The 22,513-nt window shown below is 37.5% G+C and overlaps 1 protein-coding gene across 3 annotated transcripts in view; it reads left to right on the top strand.

The window, feature by feature from the left end:
* Positions 1-22,513, top strand: part of mrtfbb (myocardin related transcription factor Bb) — a 35,886-nt gene that overhangs the window by 6,715 nt on the left and 6,658 nt on the right. The window contains exons 2-12 of one of the 3 annotated variants that reach the window (XM_042720040.1): positions 3,265-3,328; positions 6,065-6,302; positions 15,375-15,440; positions 16,574-16,629; positions 16,992-17,067; positions 17,202-17,342; positions 17,534-17,694; positions 18,567-18,674; positions 20,171-20,418; positions 21,523-21,691; positions 21,770-22,498. In XM_042720040.1, the coding sequence (XP_042575974.1) occupies positions 6,149-6,302; positions 15,375-15,440; positions 16,574-16,629; positions 16,992-17,067; positions 17,202-17,342; positions 17,534-17,694; positions 18,567-18,674; positions 20,171-20,418; positions 21,523-21,691; positions 21,770-22,498 (1,908 nt within the window). In that variant the 5' untranslated portion in view covers positions 3,265-3,328; positions 6,065-6,148. Of the gene's footprint in view, positions 1-3,264; positions 3,329-6,064; positions 6,303-11,180; positions 11,826-15,374; positions 15,441-16,573; positions 16,630-16,991; positions 17,068-17,201; positions 17,343-17,533; positions 17,695-18,566; positions 18,675-20,170; positions 20,419-21,522; positions 21,692-21,769; positions 22,499-22,513 lie in introns of those variants that run through there. The other 2 variants (XM_042720041.1, XM_042720042.1) reach the window with 2 other exon arrangements.

The following is a 22,513-nucleotide window of genomic DNA, read 5'->3' as shown; positions in this document are numbered from 1 at the left end:
ATAGTTCAGCCACAATCTCCCCCCATATTGAGAGAGAAGTTGTTTACACTGAGTTCTCTGTCAAGCACATCTTCACTTCCTATTCTAGGTGGAGTGAAAATGCATCCCAGCGCAAAGAATCCAGTGAACCGACCATTGAGTTTACTGGCAGACAGTGGTACAGTGATGTCCCCATCTGGCCCGAATTTCCACTTCAAAATCAATGTAATTCTGTTTGAGGTTTTGAAATTGTGCTGGACTAAGATGAATTGTCATAGTGTCACTGAGAGGGGCTTACCTCTGATCCTTAGCGAGAAAACAGCCGAAAGTCTTTAAACTCAGATGAATAAGATTGAAAGCAGGGAATCTGAGTAGACAAGAAAGCCAGCCAAAGCTTAGTCAAGTCATCTAAAATTATCATTCTGTAATATTTAAAAAATTCACAAACCTGTTGTTTTCTTTTTAAAGTGATCATATGATGCGATTAAAATTTTTCCTTTCTCTTTGGAGTGTTACAAATTCTTGGTGCATAAAGAAGATCTGTAAAGTTGCAAAGACTAAAGTCTCAAATCCAAAGAGATATTCTTTATAAAAGTTAAGACTTGTCCACACCCTCCTGAAACACCTCGTTTAAACACACCCCCACATCTCTACGTCACTATGTGGGAAGATTTGCATAACGCCACCCAAATGTTCACAAAAAGAAAGAAGGCATAACTTTTGTTCTCGCTGTAGTATTGTTGTTGCCGCCATGTTGTGGAGATGCTGTGTTTCGTTGTGAAACCGAAACTACTTTGTTTGGCCTTCCAAAAGAGGATGATATCCGCTTCGTCATGCCTAGAGCTGATCCATGCTAGTCGCTGTGGAAATACATCAACTTCGCACTGTGGAATGCCATATCAGCTTTCACCGTAGACGAAGCGGAGTCCAGCCCGGGGTCGTCACATGTGTCCTTCGTCGAATCCACTGGCCATTCCTCAGTCAAGCTCGCAGTGTGTGATGCTGTGTGAAGCATTTTATGGAGGATTGTTTCCTGAACCTGCAGAGTAGCCTACAATGGGTCTGTGTTCAAAGGCTGTGTTCAAAGTTGGGCAGTTCCAACTTTGCAAGGACAGTCTGGCACTTCTGACTCACAGCCTGTAAGTACATGTTTTATATTTAAAGAATTTTTCAATGATGATTCAAATGCGAGTTTTAAGCAGTATAGAGTAGCGCTTGTTGTTCGTCGTTTCTCTGATCATAAATTCAGACATAGTTTTATGTTTACACAGTGCATTACACAACGCTTAAAAAGAGGGTATAAGTCATTATAATCAGTAATTATGTCCCCACTGGATGCAACAAATGCCTCATTTATAATGGGTTTTATTGGTTTTGTCTGGTTGTGCCATCACAGTATGTTAAGGGCCATAACATTTCCGTCACGCTCTTGAGGTATTCAGCCAATCTCAACACACTGGACAGCTGGCCAATCAGAGCACACCTTGCTTTTCAGAATGATGAGCTTTGTAAAAATCTACGTGTTTAAGAAAGGCGGGGCATAGAAGAGAAACAATAATGTACATTATGTGGAAAATAATGTGTTTTTTTTTTAACCTTAAACCGCATGAACACATTGCATTATACCAAATACACCAAATAATTATTTTTAGCAGCATCATATGACCCCTTTAATTTGCACAAGATAACAGTATCACAGTGTTCACTGAGTCACTTAATCAGCTTTCTCTGCTTTCCATTGAATGTGGTTGTGAACCACATTCAAGTGTGTTCACATATTTAGGATATTTCTTTAATGCATTCATCAAAGAAATCAAAAATAATAGATGTGGAAGATGACACTGCTGTATATTTCTGCAGAGGTGGTCAGTCACCATTTTTGGAAGAAATTAATGCTTAATTAAAGGCACAATATGTAATTTTTGACACTGGAGGACACGTATTCAAAATAAATAAAGAAACAAAGGTGTAGGTTGATGACGCTGTGACTGAGTGTGGAATCATGGGAGTTGTGGTCTTCATCCCCACCACTGTTGCAATCCGACGGGACTCGGGCAGAAATCATGTTCATTGATGAGCTATTGTATTATAGATTTATTAATGTCATCGTATGAAGCAGGGTGAGGCTGAAAACCGTAGAAGCGAAACAAGGCCGCTGAACGAGTGTGACACACGGAACAAAAGAAGCGGAGCTTTTATTATGCCACAGTTGACCGCTTCCGCTCCTTCCGGTCATGCATATGTGGGGTAAAGCAGAGCCGTTTTATCACACTAGATACATTTGAAAGTTCTGTTATAATGCTACTCTGTGCAGTCGTCACCGGACTGTTAAAATGCACAACACATTAAACCGTATTTGTTGTTTTCATGTTTTCTACAAAAAAAAAAACGGAAATTGAGGGGTTATGATGTCATTGGCAAGTGACACAATCACACTATGGACACGGTCTGTATCACTAGTTAAAATGTATTATTTCTCTGGATTTAAACATTCTTCAAAACATTTGGGATAATGTAAGTACATAAGTCAGCAAAATATATAACACTGTTCTAGTGGTTTTTGGATATTATAAATAAAAAGATTGTACATATTTTGCTTTTAAATTGATCAAAACTGACAGTAAATATGTTAATAAAATTACAATTGTTACAGAAGATTTCTATTTCAAATAAACCTTCTCTTTTGAACTTTCTATTCATCAAAGAATACTGAAAAAAAATGTATAACAGTTCCCACAAACTATTAAGCAGTAAAACTGTTTTCAACACTGATAATAATAAATGTTTTTTGAGCAGCAAATCACCATATTAGAATGATTTCTGAAGGATCATGTGACACTGAACACTGGATTAATGATAAAAAGTAATCACAGAATTTCAGATGTGCTGTAGGGAGCAGCAGCTGAATGTTTGTCTTGCGCTTTAATGAATATTAATGTGCTTGTTTGCGGAGGTTGTGTTTGCAGACTCTCATAAGCTTGTTTTCCATATCTCTTGATGGCCTCTTCTGTGGAGTGGCACACATCCATAAATATCTGTCATCCTATTGTTTAGCTATTAATCAGCACACAGGCAGATTAGCGTTTCCACAGCAACTGCATTGATTAGATGCAAACCACCCTTCCCTTTCCTTGCCCTCTTCTTCACATGCTGCTTTGCAGTCGGATGAGGTACAATGTTTCTGCTTTCACCTGTAAAAAACTGCTTATCGGAAGATTTATGTCGCTTCAACCTGATGTTGTTCTGTTTCATCTAATGACAGAATATTTATTTTCTGTTTCACAGGCACCATGACCTAGTGATCTTTATAAGGAGTGCTGTGGCACAAAGCATCCTTCTCTTTTGACAGGTAAATCGTCTGCAAGGACAGATTAGAATTAAAGGTATTGCTCCAGAGTTGACATTTTTGTCTGAGCAAGTTGTAGATCTTTTTAATAACATAAACTTTTTTTTTTTTTTTTTTTTTTTGGTCAGTTGTCCACCATAGTGTATTTTATTTAAAGGGAAGTAGAATGATTTTGTAGATTTCATTCAAAAAGTATTTAAGTAAGGATTAAAATTACAGTTTTAAATGAAATTGGGATGGATTTTTATTATTGTTAATGCATGATTGTTGCATGATGCTTTGTATTATATGGACACACTTTTTTATTCATCTATTCATTAATTTTATGTTTACATTTAAAATGTATAAATTCAGTTACTTTTATGCATGTGCATATTGTTTATTTACATGTATTTTTAGTATGCATGTGTGTATGTATATATATAATGCTTACATTGGCAAAATAATAATTTTCAAAAATTATATCTGGTATCAGAATAATTTTGGGTTTATATGTAAAACTATGTAGGATAGAAACTATATAACAAGGTTTTATGGTAGGCAAAAAAGTAATAATAACTATGCCACATGTTATTTTACAATGGTTATCTTTTGTACGCTGCACCACTCAAGTGCTCCACATCACATTGTAATAACGTCACAAGAGTTTTGGTGGCTGTTATAGAAACTAGACTTTTCTAGATAACCGTACAGTGGGCGGAGGATGTTTTGAACACTTATTGTGCCTAGTCAACGCCAACCCATAATCACTCATTGGCTGTCATGAGACTCATGGCTTCAGAACAAAAGCATGTACCCGTAGGGATGTGCCTGTGCTTGTTCTCAGCATTGCTGAACTGAAGTCTCCAGAGAGAAGAGCACCACCATGAGAAGATGGTGGGTGTTTTCTAGGACATCAGTGAAGCAAGAGTCTTCTTTTGCAAACAAAACAAACCCTCTTTCATATGTTTTTTTTTTCATCCAGTCCATCACATTGCACATAGGCAAATCTCCATCCTTCCACTGAGACTAAAAACTCCATGTGAAGCAACCCAGACAGACTCAGTCAGGGTAGAATAAGCAGATGCTGTGGTTTTGCCAAACTCCACTTTGTCTTCAGCTTGGCATGGATGGATAGAACAGCCAAGTGCAGGATTAGTCTTTGACAGGAGCATTTGCATAGATGGATACCTATAGCTCCACATCCCATCAGTCTTATGCGCTGCCTCTTTAGTTCTCATCCTTCTGGAAAGAGAACAGACTGTGCATTCTGAGCAGACATCATGCAAAATGCATAACAAATTCATCTTTGTCTTCGTCCTTTCAGGAGAAGAGTCTAAGAATTAAAATGTAAGATTCCGAAATACAATGTTGAGATATATTTGATAAAATAACCAAAAGGTTTAAACTTCTATATTTCTACTTTTTTTCTATATTTGTAACCCTTCAAGTTTTTTTTTTTTTTTTTATGCATTCAAAATTTAAAACTAAATGGCATATGGAGCCAAATAATGATAGCGCTTTATTACAAAACGGCTTCACATTTTCGGAACCATCCTTAATTATTGATTGAACTTTATATGGACAGGAGTCTGTCTTTGTTGCATATTTGTGTGTAATATCATGTACAAATATACAACACTTACATCATTTTTGTTTGTGTTTGTAAGTTTTGTTTCAGAGTCCAAATAATTTTTAGGAGCCACTGAATTGTGAAAATTTACATTTAAGCATTTGCTAGTTATTATTTTATAACATTGTATTGTTGAAATGCTAGAAAATAATTTAATTAAGAAATATCAGTTCAGCATCCCAGTCATAGAACCACAGCCAGTAAAGTTTCTATAAAGCAGCTTTAAAAAATAAAAATAAAAAAATAAAATTAAAAAAAGTTAGTTTTAATAGACTTTGAAATTGTAAACAGCAGGTCAAAATACATTTTAGTTATGGGTATTTAGCCTAACTATAGGGTAAGTGACTAACATGCATCCCTTTAGCATAGCCATACAGGTATTCCTGATATGTTGATCATAAATTTGCAGTGTGACATTGAATTTTACATGTCTTGTAATTTATAGAGCCCTGTGGTCATTTAAATATTTGCTTTATAAAAATCCATGTCTGAACCATGAATTGTGGTTACATATATTTTCAAGCGCAGTACATTGCAAAATTAGATCGAGCAGATATTACAGACAAAGCTGTCCTACGTGGCCTTTCTGTGTACCAAGATGTAAAGCATCTGTCAGAATAACACATTAAACAGCTGAGCCAGACGTGCTGCCTGGATATACTCCCGTATAACTTGTCTTGGATTGGAGCCACAAGAAGACTTATACAACTTGCACTTTTAAACATCAGCCATAAGGATTTAAGAGCTTTCTTTATAGATTAACTGGGAGGAGCATCAAACGTACTTGATTAAATACATGGGAGTGGATAGTTCAAGGTTGGGAGATTGGCTGGTCAGATTTCAATCAAGCTATTAAAATAAGAGCTTATTTTTAAGTTTACCATCACCGGTTTACAACAAAATGTATCTTGGATCTCAGCAATGTGATACAAATGGATACATTAACCTCTGAGACACATTTCTGGCCCGTTTAAAGTTTATTAGCAATCAACCACATACTAGTAAATTAGTTTTGCCACCACACCCCAACAACAACAACTTTAAGCTCCATTAGAGCTTTCCAATGTTTACAAGGGCTGCAAAACACTTGAAAGCCTTTTGTTTTTTTCTTTTTGTTTTTCTGGCAGTGTGTAGTCCGAGATTCCCGCCAGTCGTCTGTACCGCTGTGGTAGTTTCCTGGGAGAGACCCTTGCCTCTCCCCCTGAGGAGATATGGAGCCCCAGGAGAGTCTGGGAGTGGAGGGTGACTCGGGTGCACTGGGCGGGCTGGTGCCAAGCCCACGGAGCGAAGCGGTGACCCATGACCTGGAGGAATTGTCTCTGCAGCCAACTCAGAGCCTTCCACCCATTAAAGAGCGCAAGAACGGTGAGTGAGACCATTTGGTCAAGCCCATAGGCCATAACTCTGCTCCCAAGCTCCTATTTCCTCCTCATCCGTTAAACTACCGCCCTGATTTGACACTGAGAAAATAAGGCCTGCCAGAAGATTGAGAAATTTGTTTGCGGTAAGTCGTGGGGAATTACACAGGAATTGCAAGTGAATGTTTTCCAAAGTGTTCTTGGCTCATGTAAGAGTGCACGATTGGTAAGCTAATGTGATAGATTTTGCATCAAATATGATTGCCTGAAGTCTCAGACAGAAGGGAAGAGGCAAAGAATATGATTGCCTGAAGTCTCAGATATAAAGGATTCTTAGGCCTCAAATATAAAGGAACATTTCGTTGATAGATTTTGCATCAAATATGATTGCCTGAAGTCTCAGATATAAAGGATTCTTAGGCTTGCAGTCATGTTGTGGTTTTCGTTTGGCTGTAATTTAAAGGAACAGTTCATCATTCAGAAATAATCATTATTTTATTCTCTATACACCCTCATTATGTTCCAGAGCTCTGTGACTTTCTTTCCTTTGTGGAACACAAAAGGTGGATTTTTGTAGACTATCTTAAAGTAATGCAAAGAAATTAAAAATACAGTAACTTAACATTCTGGACAATACCGATAAGCTGATCAATATTTTCATGCTATGGCTGGTAACAGATAAATGGCGGATGTTTGAATTCTTTACTTTTTTGTCTAGTGATGCACTATAATTTCACCAATCAAATATTCATCCAAAACAGCAAAAATAATAATTTAGCTTCAGTTGTAAGGCTGAAAAACTATTAACACTTCTCAGCTATGTTTGAATGTGTCAGTGTCTATTTCGTGCACATGAAGTGGATAAACTATAACAAAACATCAAGAGTCAGCTTATTGTTGAAGAATTTTACTATGACAGGTTTAATTTATTGCCTGAAAACATGATACTTACAGCGTAAATGGTAAATAGTTACCCAATTACCCACTTTGTAAAACTTTTTTTTATAAAAATAAAACATTTAAAACTAAATTTATGTATTTCCAATAATGACATACAATTGTTAATTAGAAAAATCTCCATTATCATATAACCAGTATAATGCCGATATATCAGTGAATGAGGACTGGGTCTTTCAGGCTCAAAATATGTAAAATAAAAAGTGCTCTATGGCACATCCTACTAGTGCCTTCATGAGAGAAATAGCAATGTTTGATTTATGAACAAATTGTTCTTTTGAGTCTTTTTGTTCTTTTCTGTGAATCCATTTATCATTTCACAAAACCAAATGATTTGTTTCAATCAAGTCCCCATTAATTATTTTATAGAAAACAGCAACCAGGCATTGTTAAAATTTTTTATAATGTTTGTAATGACATGAGGGTGCATAGTTGTTCTTTTCTTTTCTTTTCGAGTAAACTGTCTCTTTACATTTGGCCATTTTAAAAAGTGCTGTTGAATTCTTTGAGTCTCTCTGATGTTAGTGTCTTTTTCTACTGTCTTGCTTTCACAATCCTGTCCATAGTTTCATTCTGGAAATGTTTTAGTGGTATATGGACCCTAATAAGACAGCACTAAAGGGATGGTCCTGTGGGCAGAATGGCAGTGAACCTTTCCGAACTACATCTATACAACCGCAAGAAATGTTCATGTCTCACTCCCTTTGGACATCATTTTGCTTGAAAATGTCAGTGTGTCCTCAGGCTGCTGGGTAATTTAGTGCAGAAGGGAAGTAAACAGAGACCCCACCAGGCATTTGCGGATTTCTGACCCCACTACATGACTATGTTCATCTCATTCTGCGTCAATCGGCAGTTTCTCAGGGTTGTTGCATTGAAATAGATATGAAACTGTGACTCATTAAGACACTTCAATATTTAACATGACCTCAGAATTACCCTGTTTATTTGCTAACTTGTTTTAATCAAGTGCTGTTTGTACTGTATGCTACAACATTTGCTGCTTGCAAGATATTTTGTAATATTATTCAAAAAGCAAACAACATAAAAAATATCATTAGTGTTTCAGTTTTCTTAGTTGTGCATAAAAGTCATCATGCCAAGGATCTCTTGGTTGTTAGTGCAGGGAATTTTTAATAATATATTTATTTTTAAATAATTAGAATGTAGGTTGGATGCCACAGACCACCAAATATGATCATATTTCCTAAAATACAAAGGTACAGCAGCTGTATATTTAAATGTTACACACACACACACACACACACACACACACACACATATATATATATATATATATATATATATATATATATATATACTTGGAAAATAGTTTAGTTGTATTTTTGTCATCTGAGTATTTTTAGATCTATCAACTTGAGGAGTGTAGTTGTCAATTGTGTTTAATCTCATGATTTGTTACCATCTTTAAACAGCAGAAAGAAACTGTAGAATGCAACTGTATTTTTTTTTTTTTTTTTTTTTTTACTTGTTTATTGTATTTGATTATATTCATTTATTGTGTATCCAGGATATTTGGTTATCGATATAGCCAAGGTGTTTTACTTTGATGCATTACTAGATAGAAATGTGTTCAAGGCAAAGATGTAAGCAAATCTTTGAAGAGGGGATGGGTGGCATTGAAAACCCAAACCGATAGACCACAGTTATGAGTGATCAGTTTGTGGGGCACCAGCCTCAGTGTCATGTGGTTACAGCCCTGGTACAAGGTGTATTTCATGAGAACATAATGTGCAACAGACCACCTCATAACATTCAGCATAAGCTGATAAACTTAAAAGAGACTCGCAATAAATCCTTATACAAGGCATCATTTCTGCTTTTTATCAGCTTCGAGATACTAAGTTATGAGATTGAGTAAATGGCATCTGTCAGAATAACCACACCATTAAATACCTTTAAAGGAACACTCTTTTCTTGTATTTTCTCATAATTGATTCCTGCTCGCTGCTGCCTAAAGATATAATGAACTCATAGAGGGTTTGTTGCACTGGTCTGAATCAACATGATCTGTTTCTGCTCTGGCTGAAGGACAGACCGTACCCATCCTTCCTCTTTTCAACCCACCCGTCTAGTTGTAGTGAAACTCAACGTCACCACTCCTCACAAATTCCCCTACTGAAACATTTATGACTATGTTCCCACCAGTTATCTGGAGACATACACGTTATATTATCTTGACATATGAGTCTTAGCATTGTTTCATTACAACTTAGTGCAAATGGATTGTTTTCACACTAATCTTTGGTTGCATCTGTTTGTCCAGTGAGTTCACATGAGACTCCATTGGATGGGTTATTGCTGTTAGATTTACACTGTAAAACTATTTTATAAAAGTTGAGCTTTTAAACTAATTCCCTGTAGAACACAAACAATGCAACCATACACATGCAGATGAATGTTTTTGGCTTTTGCATTGCATTTTTTAATATAATTTATTTATTTTATATTATAATTTTTGAGTGTCCCCTTAAGGGTTCTATTTTTCAGATAGCATGCCAAGTTAATAATAATATAACTCACTTTAGGGTCATGCAGTCCAAACATATTAAATATAATAAGCAAAAGAAAGTAAAGAAACATTTTTAAGGGGGTTAAAAGTGTCTCAAGACCCTTTAGTTCTCTTCCACTCTTTTTAGCTGTATTTGAAAATAGGAATGCATGAAGTATGTAAACACTTTGTAAGGAATTATGCCGGTGACCTGAAACTTGCTTAATTATTTAGGTACCACTTTACATTAGGTGGCCTTAACTATTATGTACTTACATCGAAAAATAAGTACAATGTACTTATTGTGTTCATATTGTATTGCAAAACACTTCTGCTGCTACTGAGGTGGAAATGTTAGGGACAGGTTTGAGGGTATAGGAGGTTTAAGGGTGAGTTAAGGTGTAAGGGATGGGTCAAAAATGTAATTATAAATGTAATTACATATAGGTATTTTTAAAAATATAAGAATAATGTAAAACATGTATTTACACAATAAGTGCATTGTACCAAATGATTAATTTCAATGTAAGTACATAGTAGTTAAGGCCACCTAATATAAAGTGGGACCTAACTGTAATTCATAATTAAAACTGTAATTAGTTACTGAGAAAAATGTTTAATTAAATTAGTTATTTATGAAAATGGTAATGATTACAAGGGGGGTTACATCTGAATAATTTCTGCAGAAAGCTATGTTGAATAGTATTAATTTGTTGATTTGCCTGTTTTTGATGTGCGCAATGCCTCCGGTCATTGAAAAGCCGTTTAGTACAGCGACACAATTCTGATGCTTTTGATTGGTTCTCTTGTTTGAATTTACTGAGCAGCACATCTACCAATTACATCAATCCACATTGCCGCTGAACAAACTGTCTGAGAGTAAAAAAAATGGACTGCAGTGCTGCAAAATCAAAAATCAGACCGATCTCAAAGTGAAAAGAGCTGCTAAAGTCTGATTTTGCGGTGGATGTGCTTTTAAAAGGACAGCATTACTTTAATAAAGTAATTGAAATAGTTATACAACTTATTAAATTTTGAATAGGGTAACTTGTAATTTGTAACCATTACATTTCCAAAGTAACCGATCAACATTGCTTAGGGCCGATTATTTGTTCACACAGCCCACTCACTAAATATGTAGTTTTGCACAACCCTAATAGACTAAACCCTACAGGACCTCAGTGGGCCTGGGACTACGTTCCCTATTCCCTTCCCCCGGGACGTTCCGGTTCCATTGTGTTTAATCACTTTAGCTTATTCAGATAGGCTTTGTTTAAATATTTTCTTTCCCTCTCTGCAATATTAATCTCCAGCGACTACGAAAGAAACATCCCTGGATGTAGATAAGAAATTTAATGGCATTTTTGCTCGAATCCCCATGAGACACACTGCTTTATTAGAAAGGCGGATTGCTGAAATACAAATGAGAAGAGTGAAATGTTGACTCTGAATATGAATAGTTTATGTCCACACTAAGTGACGGAGACAAACAGAGATATCCCTGGGGTGCTGCTTGGTTGTTTTTGTCATTTTTGTTCCATGACAACATGTTTACAAGAGGGAAAAAAAGGCACAAAATTAGTTTACTCCCTGCTAAAACTGAAGTAGCATATAAAAGAAGTATGGGAAGTTGTGGTTGTACGTGTATATTTTTGCATTGGCTTCCTCTTTATTGTCTAAGATTAAGTTAGCTTTTGGACTATTGTTTTAACCAGTGTTCAGTGCTGTTGAGGGTTAACAGCTGCAGCTCTGTAGTCCCGCCTCTCCTGTCAGTCAGTGACGGAGCCAGAGCTGAAGTGCTGCAGAGAGCGCTGACTCTCGCTGAGAACTACACGCCCACTAACACTCGCACAAGCAGTCTAGAGACAGAACCGGTGAAGGGACTTGTCGGAACGGTCTGGAATCGAACAACACGCTAGGGATTTTCCTGCCAGATCTTGCCGTTTTGCCTCGGGGCTCATTTCCCACAGCAATCCATGGGACTCCAGACACGGCAGCTCTTCGATCCGTCTCTCAGCTCCATGGCCTGCCTTGAAGTGGAGACCTTGAGTGTCTGCAGGGGTAAATGCAACTAGTTTGAAATCTTTTTAAAATTCCATGTCAGCATGAATTAAAATGGGGAAGTTGATGCTAAACACGAGTGAAGGACACCGAATGAGGCATCTGGTAGTTATTACTGGAGCACATGTTGAGATGATGTGTGATTAAAAGTCATGAAAAAGTGACTAAAGGTCGGTTATGGTGAGGGTACAGGGTTTTATTTAAGCTGTTGGTTTCATTATATATATTTATTTTATGTATTAATATCTAGGTTTTCATTCAAACTCCCACCCAAACATTACCTCACCATTCAGTTAATTTTGTTGGCTAACCATGCCTGTTCAGGAAGTTTGTCTGCTTTTAATGCCTTAAGGGAGTAACACCTCTTCACCGGTTTCTTAACAATAAGACTTTCAAGTGCATGATATCTCTACAGCCTTCACTGTTACTAATATACAGTTTCACTTGTGAGAGTTTCAAGTGAGTTATTGGTCATTGGGATGGTTCCCATCAGTGAACCGTAAACCAAATGGTATACTCATTTATCATACAATCTCTACAGTCCTCTGGAGCTCTGCAAGCACCCATGAAATATTTTTTGCAACAAAAATGTCAACACAGTCCAGGTCAATGTCAGAGTGTTTCTTACACAGCTTCAGTTTAGTCAACATTAACAGGCTGGGTAGCCATAACACAGCCCATTCATTTAATTTACGATAGCGTCTGGTTGCGTTAAGGTGCGGTCATATTAGCAGAATTTTTAGGTCAAAAAAGATCCATTGTTTATTGTCAATGAAGCTCACATAGAAGTCACTTTTAAACCAAGTGGCTTTCTGTTAGTCAGTGTGACAAATTTGACTAACTTGAACCCTATTCCCTATTCTGTTTCTATTTCTATTTCTGGGTTCTATTTCACCCTCCCAAAAAAAAGCAAAACAGTGATAAATGTGACCACTTTTGGCTTGGTTTTGGATTTCAACTCAATCTTGAGAGGGTTTTAGAGAAGTGAGACATACGAGGATCTAAGCTGCCTTTTGTTTATTGTACAGTTCGAGAGCAAGGCCTGGAGTCAGAACAAGGTCAGTCAGGGTTCAGCTGAGAACATCACTCAACAAATACTGGGATGACTGCAGGCATGTCATGTACCGGCGTACTGATGTGAAGATGATTATGGTATTACTGTTCCATCAAGCTTCATTGGGCACATTGCTCTGAAAAAAAAGCTTCTTGGTGGTGGCACGGATCTTGATTTGTAATGGATAAGCGCTTTAATATTGAAACCCACCAGAGAACCTCCTGGCGCAGATAATAATGGAAAACACGATCTGGGACAGAGTGTTCCAAGCTGTTGAGGGGGGGTTTAGTAGAGGCACTCGGTCCCCTCCTTCAGTCTGTCCACTCTTTATTCAGCTGTGAGACAGAATGTATGTGTTCAACGTACCCCCCAATGCCATTTCCAAACTCTTCTGTTTCCCAGGCCTTGTTCTCACAACGGCTGGGTTTATTTTAGCAGGGGTGAGTCAGAAAGAGAGGTCGCTCTCCCGGGACTTCGGCAGAGCTGGGTGTGCTAGGCCTCATTCTGCAGCCAATCAGATGGGCTCTGTGCTCCCAGTGCAGATGACGGGTGGAAGCGGGGGTCTGCTGGAGACGTTCCACGCTCCGCTGTCCCATTTGTCACGATCAACTGCCATCCTCCTCTTAAAAATGTTTTGCAGAGGAGTGGTGTTATTCTCCTGAACCAACATGCCTACGCTTGTGTGTTTTGAAATGTATAAACCGAGCCGTCTTGTTAGGGTGGTGAAATAGCATTCACGGTGTATGTAGTAGGCTGTGCATAACGACCTGCATTTCACCTTTTCGCTTGTCTTTTTGATGTTCTTGGTTGTTAATGCACCAGTGCCTCCTCATCCAAAGCGTAATACCTTGCATCTTGCTTTTTATGGACAGCAAATCCAAAGCCAAGAGTTCAGATGACATCACCTCGAGAAGTTGATAGGACCATTGCAGTGTTTATTATTTTGTGCTTTGGACGCTGTCCTGTTGTTGATCTCTTTTATAAACAGCATTCTGTTGTGTGTTTGCTTTTGAGGTCAAAACTGTTGAGATTTTTTTTTTTTTAAAGCTTAATACTTTTAATACATTTCATCTCAAGTATAAATCTTGGGTTGACCTTCATCCCTGAAACATTTTGGATGAAAGATTAAATGTTGTGGATTATTTGTGAAGTGTTAAGTTCTAATATGATTTATTACCAGAAGCACCAAAACCAAGCAATACTGCAACTATTTACTTTTCGCTATTTAAATTATGCATAAGTTTTAATTTCCTACAAGGGTATTGAAATAATGTAATGTAATAAGAATAAATAACTTAATACCACACATCACGTTTTTGGCCTTTCTTTATTCATTTATTCTTTCATTCATTATTTTATTATTAATTATTATTGTTGTTGTTGTTGTACCCCAGTGTATATAAACCTGTCAATCATTTTAGTATCATTGAGATACTATTACAGTATTTATTATTGTATTGAATTCGTTTTTATTTGTGGTTCTGTTTTTTTTTTTTATCTTTTTTTTTTGTGATATTCTTTTTATATATATATATATATATATATATATTATTATATATATATATATATATAATATTATATATATATATATATTTATATATATATCCATATAGGTTTTTAGTAATTTTTAAATGTGTTTTAGTTATTCAAGTACATCAAGTTAAACTAAATGAAAATGAGTAATCTTAGCAACTAGCTGAAATAAAATAATTTTTAGTTTTTTATATTTTATTTCAGTTTTAGTTTTAGTTAAAGGGTTAGTTCACCCAAAATTGAAAATTCTGTCATTAATTACTCACCCTCATGTCCTTCCAAACCCATAAGACCTTCGTTCATCTTCGGAACACAAATTAAGATATTTTTGATGAAATCCGAGAGCTTTCTGACCCTCCATAGACAGCAATGCAACTGACACATTCAAGGCCCAGCAAAGTAGTAAGGACATCATTAAAATAGTCCATGTGGCATCAGAGATTCAACCGTGATTTTATGAAGCTATGAGACTACTTTTTGTGCACAAAGAAAACAAAAATAACAACATTATTCTACAATTCATTCTCTTCTGTGTCAGTCGACGCACTTCTCAAGAGTACCATGACACATTGTGTGTGGTGCTGCTGACATAGGAGTAGGCTTTCTGACGTAGAACCAGGATGCCGTCTTGTTTACAAGCAGAGGAATGCACGTCGTTGTACTTTCATGATTGCGTGTCAAAGACTGACACGGAAGAGAAGAAATTCTCTTCATAAAATAACGGCTGAACCACTTATGTCACATGGGCTATTTTAATGATGTCCTTACTAGCTTTATGGGCCTTCATTGTGGTAGTTTCGCTGCTGTCTATGCTCAGATTTCATCTAAAATATCTTAACTTGTATTCTGAAGATGAACAAAGGTCTTTGGGTTTGGAACAACATGAAGGAGAGTAATTAATGATAGAATTTAAATTTTAGAATTTAAAAAGTTACATTTTCCTGTTTTTGCTTCCTCCACAGTGCTTCAGTTAAGACTACAGCAGAGGCGCACACGCCAGCAGCTCGCAGACCAGGGCATCATGCCACGTGAGTATGCATGCTTCATGGAAACCTAACGCTCAAATGTCAACTATTAATGTTTAGACAAATTTAGCCTGCATGCAGTTTACTTTCATGAAAATATCTGTTGCGACCGAAAAAAAAAGTTAATCAAATGATCTACTTCCTTGTTGTTTTAACTCTTAAACCAGCATCATTAACGAAGTGCCGCTCACAATATCACCTAAGCTCTGCACACACTCTACTTATTACAGTTTTTTATAGATTACCGTTTTGACCGCAGTGGGAAGTTATGCATGTCGGTAAGGAGAGCAGTTCTTCTAAAAGAAAGCGTCTGTTGAGGATACAAACTGATAAGGAAGGAGAGATTGAACAATAGTGTGACTGATGTTTGTCTGGAACAGCGGGAGCTGTCCTGCTCTCTCTGTGCTCACCGTCTGTATATGGCCCTTAAGGTCATGGTCCAAGCTCCAAGAGTAACAAGAGTGAGTCAGCGACTGGGCCTGCACTTTTGCTCAGCAAGATCTGTGGTTACCTCCCGGGCTTTAGTCAATGCTTAATGGCTCGGAATCTTCCACAAAGACCAGTTCTTGCATTCTTAATCATATTAATGTCAGGCTTATACCTTTCCTGAACGTGTTGTTGTAAGTGCAGCAGACTATTTAAGAGGCCACTATTGGTTAGTGATATACGACTAATCAGGGTGAGCAACTAATGTCTTTGCTAATCAAGCCATATTAGCGACTGTGACATAACACTCATTTCCTGTTGGCTATGCATGTAGATGACGGTTCAACACCCACTGCAATACTCATAGCAGAAATTTTTCTTGAAATGTTGTTTGAAAAAAAAAATTTTTTGTAAATGTAAACAATATTTTAAAAATATTATAAAAATGGTTAAAACATGATTAATGCAAACATAAAATAATTAGACTTGTTTTCAGAGAGTGTATGTTGAATTAATTTAATTTTTCTTTACCCATTGGCAGATAGCCTAGATCTAACAAAATATCTTTAAGCAGCAAAATATAAAAAAAAGATATAAAATAAAGAAGCTTTGTGCCATGAAAACATGATGTATTGTATAACAGGATATTAAATAATGTCATTTGACTTCTTGTTTTAAAATGAAGGCTTTGAATATATTTTTCTTTCCAGCGCTCAAGACACCTGCAGCTTTTCACGGGCAGGTCAGAAGTCTGGAGAGGGCAAGAGTAAGACTCAAACGCTCAGAAATATTACTACACTTTGCATTATTTATTAGTGAACTGGACTTTACACCGGTTTAGTAATATAATGTTATAGGAAAATCACAACAGTTCCATTATATGTGTTGTTTATCATCATTTAATTTGCCAAAGTCATGAGTCTGAGTAATGAAATTCAACAGATTTGTTTACATTATTATTTCATACTGAGTTAATAACATAATATATAACACTTTATGTTGGCCATCAGCCACTCTGTTTTCTAGAAATCAACATTTGACAGCTACTAGAGTGCTATGAGAACAATAACAGATGTATTTCATGGAAATTTTTAATTAATTTACTCGTACTGCATTTTCGTCATACAGACTGAGAATTTCCTGAAGCATAAAATCCACAGCAGACCTGACCGCGCTGAACTTGTTCGCATGCACATTTTACAAGGTACACACCTTATCAAACAGATGTGATTTTTAGCTCTTAAGAGCGTTGTCAGAGTCTTTTGTTTTACTTCCTGGATACTTAATTTATCACGCAGCTTTAGTACACTCTGGTCTGATGTTGTTTATGTATTTCAGAAACCCACGCAGTGGCTTCTTTGCAAGCCGCTCAGATGAAACTAAAGAGGGCGCGTCTAGCAGATGACCTCAATGAGAAGATTGCACAGAGGCCTGGACCAATGGAACTGGTGGAGAAGAACATTCTGCCTGTCGACATTGGTAAAAAAACAAAACAATGAAATATTGTATTATTTCCATGCTTAATCAAATTAACTGGAATTGCCAAGGAAAGTAAATGTCAATTACTAAATAGTTTTTTGTTTTTTTTTGGTTTTGTTTGGTTTTCTTTGTTTTGTTTTATTTTTTGTGTTTTGTTTTGTGTTTTGGTTTGTTTTTGGTTGACACTGCAGTTGGAGGACTGGATGTTTATAACTTCAATGAGGACAGCAGTGAAGCTCTGTCTCCGGAGCAGCCAGCTAGTCATGAGTCTCAAGGCTCTGTATCTTCTCCTGTAGAAGCCAGACTGCCTGAACCATCCTCTGTTTCACCTCCAACTGGCTCCAAACTCCAGGTCAGTGTCTTAACAGTCCCTAGATTCACCTCCAGACTGATAACCAGTTCAGAAATATTCAGTTCTAAAGGTCATGCACACTGAATCCGAAAATTTCGTCCAAAATTTTCGCACATTAAAAAATAAACACGACCTCACGTTATGTCAATCATGTTTACACACTGCCTCCGAATTTTTCATTCGTCATAAAAAAATTTTGGATCGGGTAGCACAAAGCACTGTATATAGGTCCTTGAACACTAAGTTCACAGAAATTGGTGTTCTTCCTTTTTAATATGTGGCTCTAGTATCACTAGCAAAGCATCAAACTGAGCCACTGACATCCTGCATTAAACTTTGATTCACCCGGGATAATCCCACTGCTCCTTAAATAAGGAGGGGAAACTCTCCTTTCTCTCTTTATCTCAGAATTGGATGGACCCAATATTTTCTTTCTTTTTCTTTTTTTAAGAAGCGTGAGGACAACAAAATCTTCCTCAATGCTTAAAGACTCCAGTTAGTAGGCCTACTGGTTTGCAATATTTATTTATTTTTTCGCAAAAGATTAATTAATATACATTGGACTCAGTGTGCTAGGTTTCTGTGTGAGACAAATTTTTTGGATTTCGAATACGAAAAAACGCACAAGAAAATTTCAGACTCAGTGTACAGAGACCTTAATATTTACAGTTAGCTTATGATGAATAGGTCTGATAGAGAATGCTTTCATTAAAGTATATAAAGTATGAAGCTTTCCTGAAGAGCTAAGTAGTGTCTGTTTTCTCTGCAAATTATCCAGACATTAGCCATGTTTTGCTGGTTAGATTCATACGTCTCTTATGGCCATATGGCTTTTAATCTCTTTTTATCAACTGTGTCCACCTACAACCCAGAGTCCAGACTTCCTGAACAGAACATCAGTAGAAGATGGCCGAGTAATGATTTCAACTCAGACAGTGACTGCTGCTGTTCCCACAAAGCCTGGACCCACCCTTGTGAAGGTAAACCATATGTCCTAACCAACATGATGTCATTTCCTGCCTATGTTTATTTTTGAGATAAGGGTCAGTGACTCACAGCATTACTGGCTAATTTCACAATAGCAACTCCAGCTAAATATTGAAATAGACCACACTGACTGTGAAACAGAGTAATAGGTAATACATTTATAATGATGTTATCATCGTAGTCAGACATTAACAAAAAAAATGAGTCAAAGATTGATTAAAATACTGATGCTAGAGTTTGTATAGAATTTTCTATACACTAGCATTGAAAAGTTTGGGGTCGGGATGTTTTTGAAAGAAGTCTCAACAAGACCGAATGTATTTGATCCAAAATACAGTAAAAATAGTCATATTGTGAAAAATTATTACAGTTTTAAATAACTTGTTTCTGTTTGAATGTATTTTTAATGTAATGTGATGCTGAGTTTTCAGCATCATTACTCCAGTCTTAGTGTCACTCCTTCAGAAATCATTCTAATATGATGATCTGCTGCTTAAGAAACAGTTATTGTTATTATCAATATTAAAAACTATTGTGCTGCTTAATATTTTTATGGAAACAGCATTTATTATAAACATCTTTACTGTTACTTTTGATAAATTTAATGCATCCCGGCTGAAAAAAAGTATTAATATCTTTAAAAAAAAAAATCATACTGACCCTAAACATTTGAACAGTAGTTTAAATCTTTAGTTAAAAAAAAAGGATTACATCGGGTACAACAGCGTAAAGACAGGAGAGCAGAAGAGCTGTTGTTTGTCACTCTAAAAAGCTTGTTTACAGCAACTTGTCAAAGGTACCTAAGGCCAAATCAGTTTCAGAAGAGCAGCAGATGCAGAGCTAGAAGTGCTAGCAGCCGTCTTCTGTCTTCAGTTGGAGATTAAATGAAATATTCACACTCATAATGCGGAGAAAAACAAACTGAAGCTGGGGACAGAGAAACAGGAGTCAGGCAATAACTTATGCATTTATCATAATCCATGCCTTCAAAGCATACTCCGCATATCTCCTCCATGACAGAGAGTCACTGCTGACCCAGTGGAGCTTCGGGAACCTGCTCACACATAAGCCAGCTTGAAATGGTGTGTTATTACATCCTGATGACTTTCAACTCCCTCTCCCAGAAGCCAAACCATTTTTATGTGTATCCTGTGACTCAATATTTTGGAACAATAAGGGTCATGTCCCCTCCACGCATCCTGTTTCCTCTTCCTGTGATTTTAGGTAGATGTTCATACAAGTCCCACCTAGTCACAGCAGTTGCAATACTTGCGGTTTTGCCCACAAATCTCTCAGCTCCTGGTATTCTCAGAGTGCTGACATCTCTGTTAGCAAGAGAACTGAGCTAGTTGAAACTTTATGGGAATCACCTAAAAGTCACAAAGCAAATAGACTTGTGTTGTGATATCATGCCAAAGCACTAGGGTGTTGACTGTGGGATTCCAGGTGACACCTTTTGTTCAGTTCTTCTGTACTTGTTTCCATGCAGCAAAGCCAGCCCAAACACTCCAGTGACAAGAGCCGAAGCAAGAAGAGTAAAGAACCCAAACCGAGAATTAAGAAGCTCAAGTATCACCAGTACATCCCACCCGACCAGAAGCAGGAACCCAATGAAGCCCCAATGGACTCGACATATGCCAAGCTGCTTCAGCAACAGCAGCAGTTCCTACAGCTCCAGATCCTCAGTCAACAGCAACAGCATTACAGTTACCAGGCCATATTACCAGCACCTCTCAAGTATGTCACACTTCCAATATAGTTTCCAACATAACATGCAACCCTTAGCATAAACACCTCGTGTCTCTAAAACCTTAACATGAAAAGCGTTTTCCACAACCAATTTGTTTAATAATTCACATATTATATAATAGAATGATACAACATGAGTATACTATGCTAATTATTCTTTCAATGTCATAACATGTTGTTTGAATCTGGATAAACAAGAACAAACTTAATTGCTGATTATTTGGTAAACTCTGTCAGTGATGTAATTTAACATTAATAAAAAACACATTTCTGGGGAAAAAAATCCTTTGCTGCAAGAAAAGTGGACAGCTCAAGCTATCCAAAGCACAAGACAGCTTTATTTAATGTTAGATGTGTGTGGTGTTTAATGTTTGTTTTTCTGCAATACATAACTTATATTTTACAACTGTGTTACAAATTGAGTATTTGGATTTTGCAAAAAGACTTGCATGCACACTGACCAGACTGATAATATAACTTTGACTATAATATTTTGACAAAATATTTTGTTTTTGGACACAATTCAGCTTTAAATTGGCATTGTAAATAATTACATATGCGCTTTTTATGTACATTGTGCAGATTGTCCATAAAAAGTGCTGTGTGCATCAACTTGCTACAGTAGCACTGTAGTTTGGCAGTTCACTTCATAGAGTTCAGTGCCTTGGGGAACACTGGCACTTTGTGCATATGGCATAAAAACATAACGCTAGTTCACTTGTGTAATGTCAGTTCAGTTGATAATTGGTTACGGACCAGCGCAGTTGCATATGATTCAAAAATATCAGTTTCAGCTCTGACACTAAAAGGATTTACTGTGAGCCTGATTGCTTTGCAGCAGAAGTATGTAACTCAGAAAAATGTGAGTGTTGTGTGCTATGAGCGATAGCCTTTAAATATCTAATGCTAATCATGTCTAAAAGACCTGTCATCACCCCAGCTGTAGTACGGCAGTTCCTCAAATTATTTTCCATTTTGGCTTCTGTTGCTGCAAGATATACCTCTGCTTCTATTGTGCAGAAAGACTGTTTATTGTGAATGATGGGGGAACAGGAAGTTCCCATTGCATTTAAAATCCTTCATCCTCTACAGGCCAGTAGCTGAGAGTCAGAACAGCTGCCCAAACATCACATTGAGCACCAGCCCGAGTCTTCCCGCTCCCATTGTGATATCTCTGCCCAATGCGGCTCCTTCACGTCCCAACAACACTGTGACCGGTCGTAAAACCGGGTCTCTGCCTACCACCCTAGATGAGATGAAGGTAGGTAACATGCTGATTTATTTCCTGCTCCTACAATATACAAGTGTGCAGAAGTACCACTGTTCTTTGAACCTCTAGGTGACTGAGCTTAAGATGGAGTTGAAATTGCGAGGACTTCCTGTATCCGGCACCAAAACAGATCTCATAGAACGGCTTAAGGCCCACCAGGAGAGCTCTCAATCTGCTACAGCCATGGATAGTAACATCTCCAAAGCTTCTCTGCAGCCTGACAGCATGAGCACAACTCCACCTGTTTCTCCTGAGGCCTCCAATATCAGTATGGATGACAGCAGAGACAGTCCCAACAAAGCTCTATTTACATTGTCTCCAGCCCGTCCACCAACAGGCACCTCACCCCACAAACCCGCACCTGAAGACATGACCATGGACATTAAGGTGTCCAGAAAAGACCAGCGCCTTCACGAGAAGGAGCGCCAGATTGAGGAACTCATGCGTAAGCTGGAGCAGGAGCAGCGGCTGGTGGAGGAGCTGAAGATGCAGCTGGAGGTGGAGAAGAGAAGTCAGCAGGGCGGAGGGCAGCAGCCTGAACCCAATCCATCAGTCCAGGTCAAAGAGGAGAACGGAGCCTCCCCGAGCTGCAACTCCAAGCAGAGTCCCCTGCGGCAAACTATAGGTGTGAAACAGGAAGAGCCACATGCCCAGCGGCACCACACCCCAGTCCAGCAGTTCTATATCAACACACAGCAAGTCCCTCAAGTGCTGCATCAGCAGACACTGATCAACACTCAGCCTGCTGCACAAATCCTGCTGCCCATCAGCCTGCCCAACAATCCCATCAGCACACAGGTCTCTTAACATTCA

Source organism: Cyprinus carpio, chromosome B3, assembly GCF_018340385.1.
Source record: "Cyprinus carpio isolate SPL01 chromosome B3, ASM1834038v1, whole genome shotgun sequence".
Lineage (NCBI taxonomy): Eukaryota > Metazoa > Chordata > Actinopteri > Cypriniformes > Cyprinidae > Cyprinus > Cyprinus carpio.
Note: the sequence above shows the minus strand (reverse complement) of the source record. Positions and strands in the feature narration are given on the sequence as shown.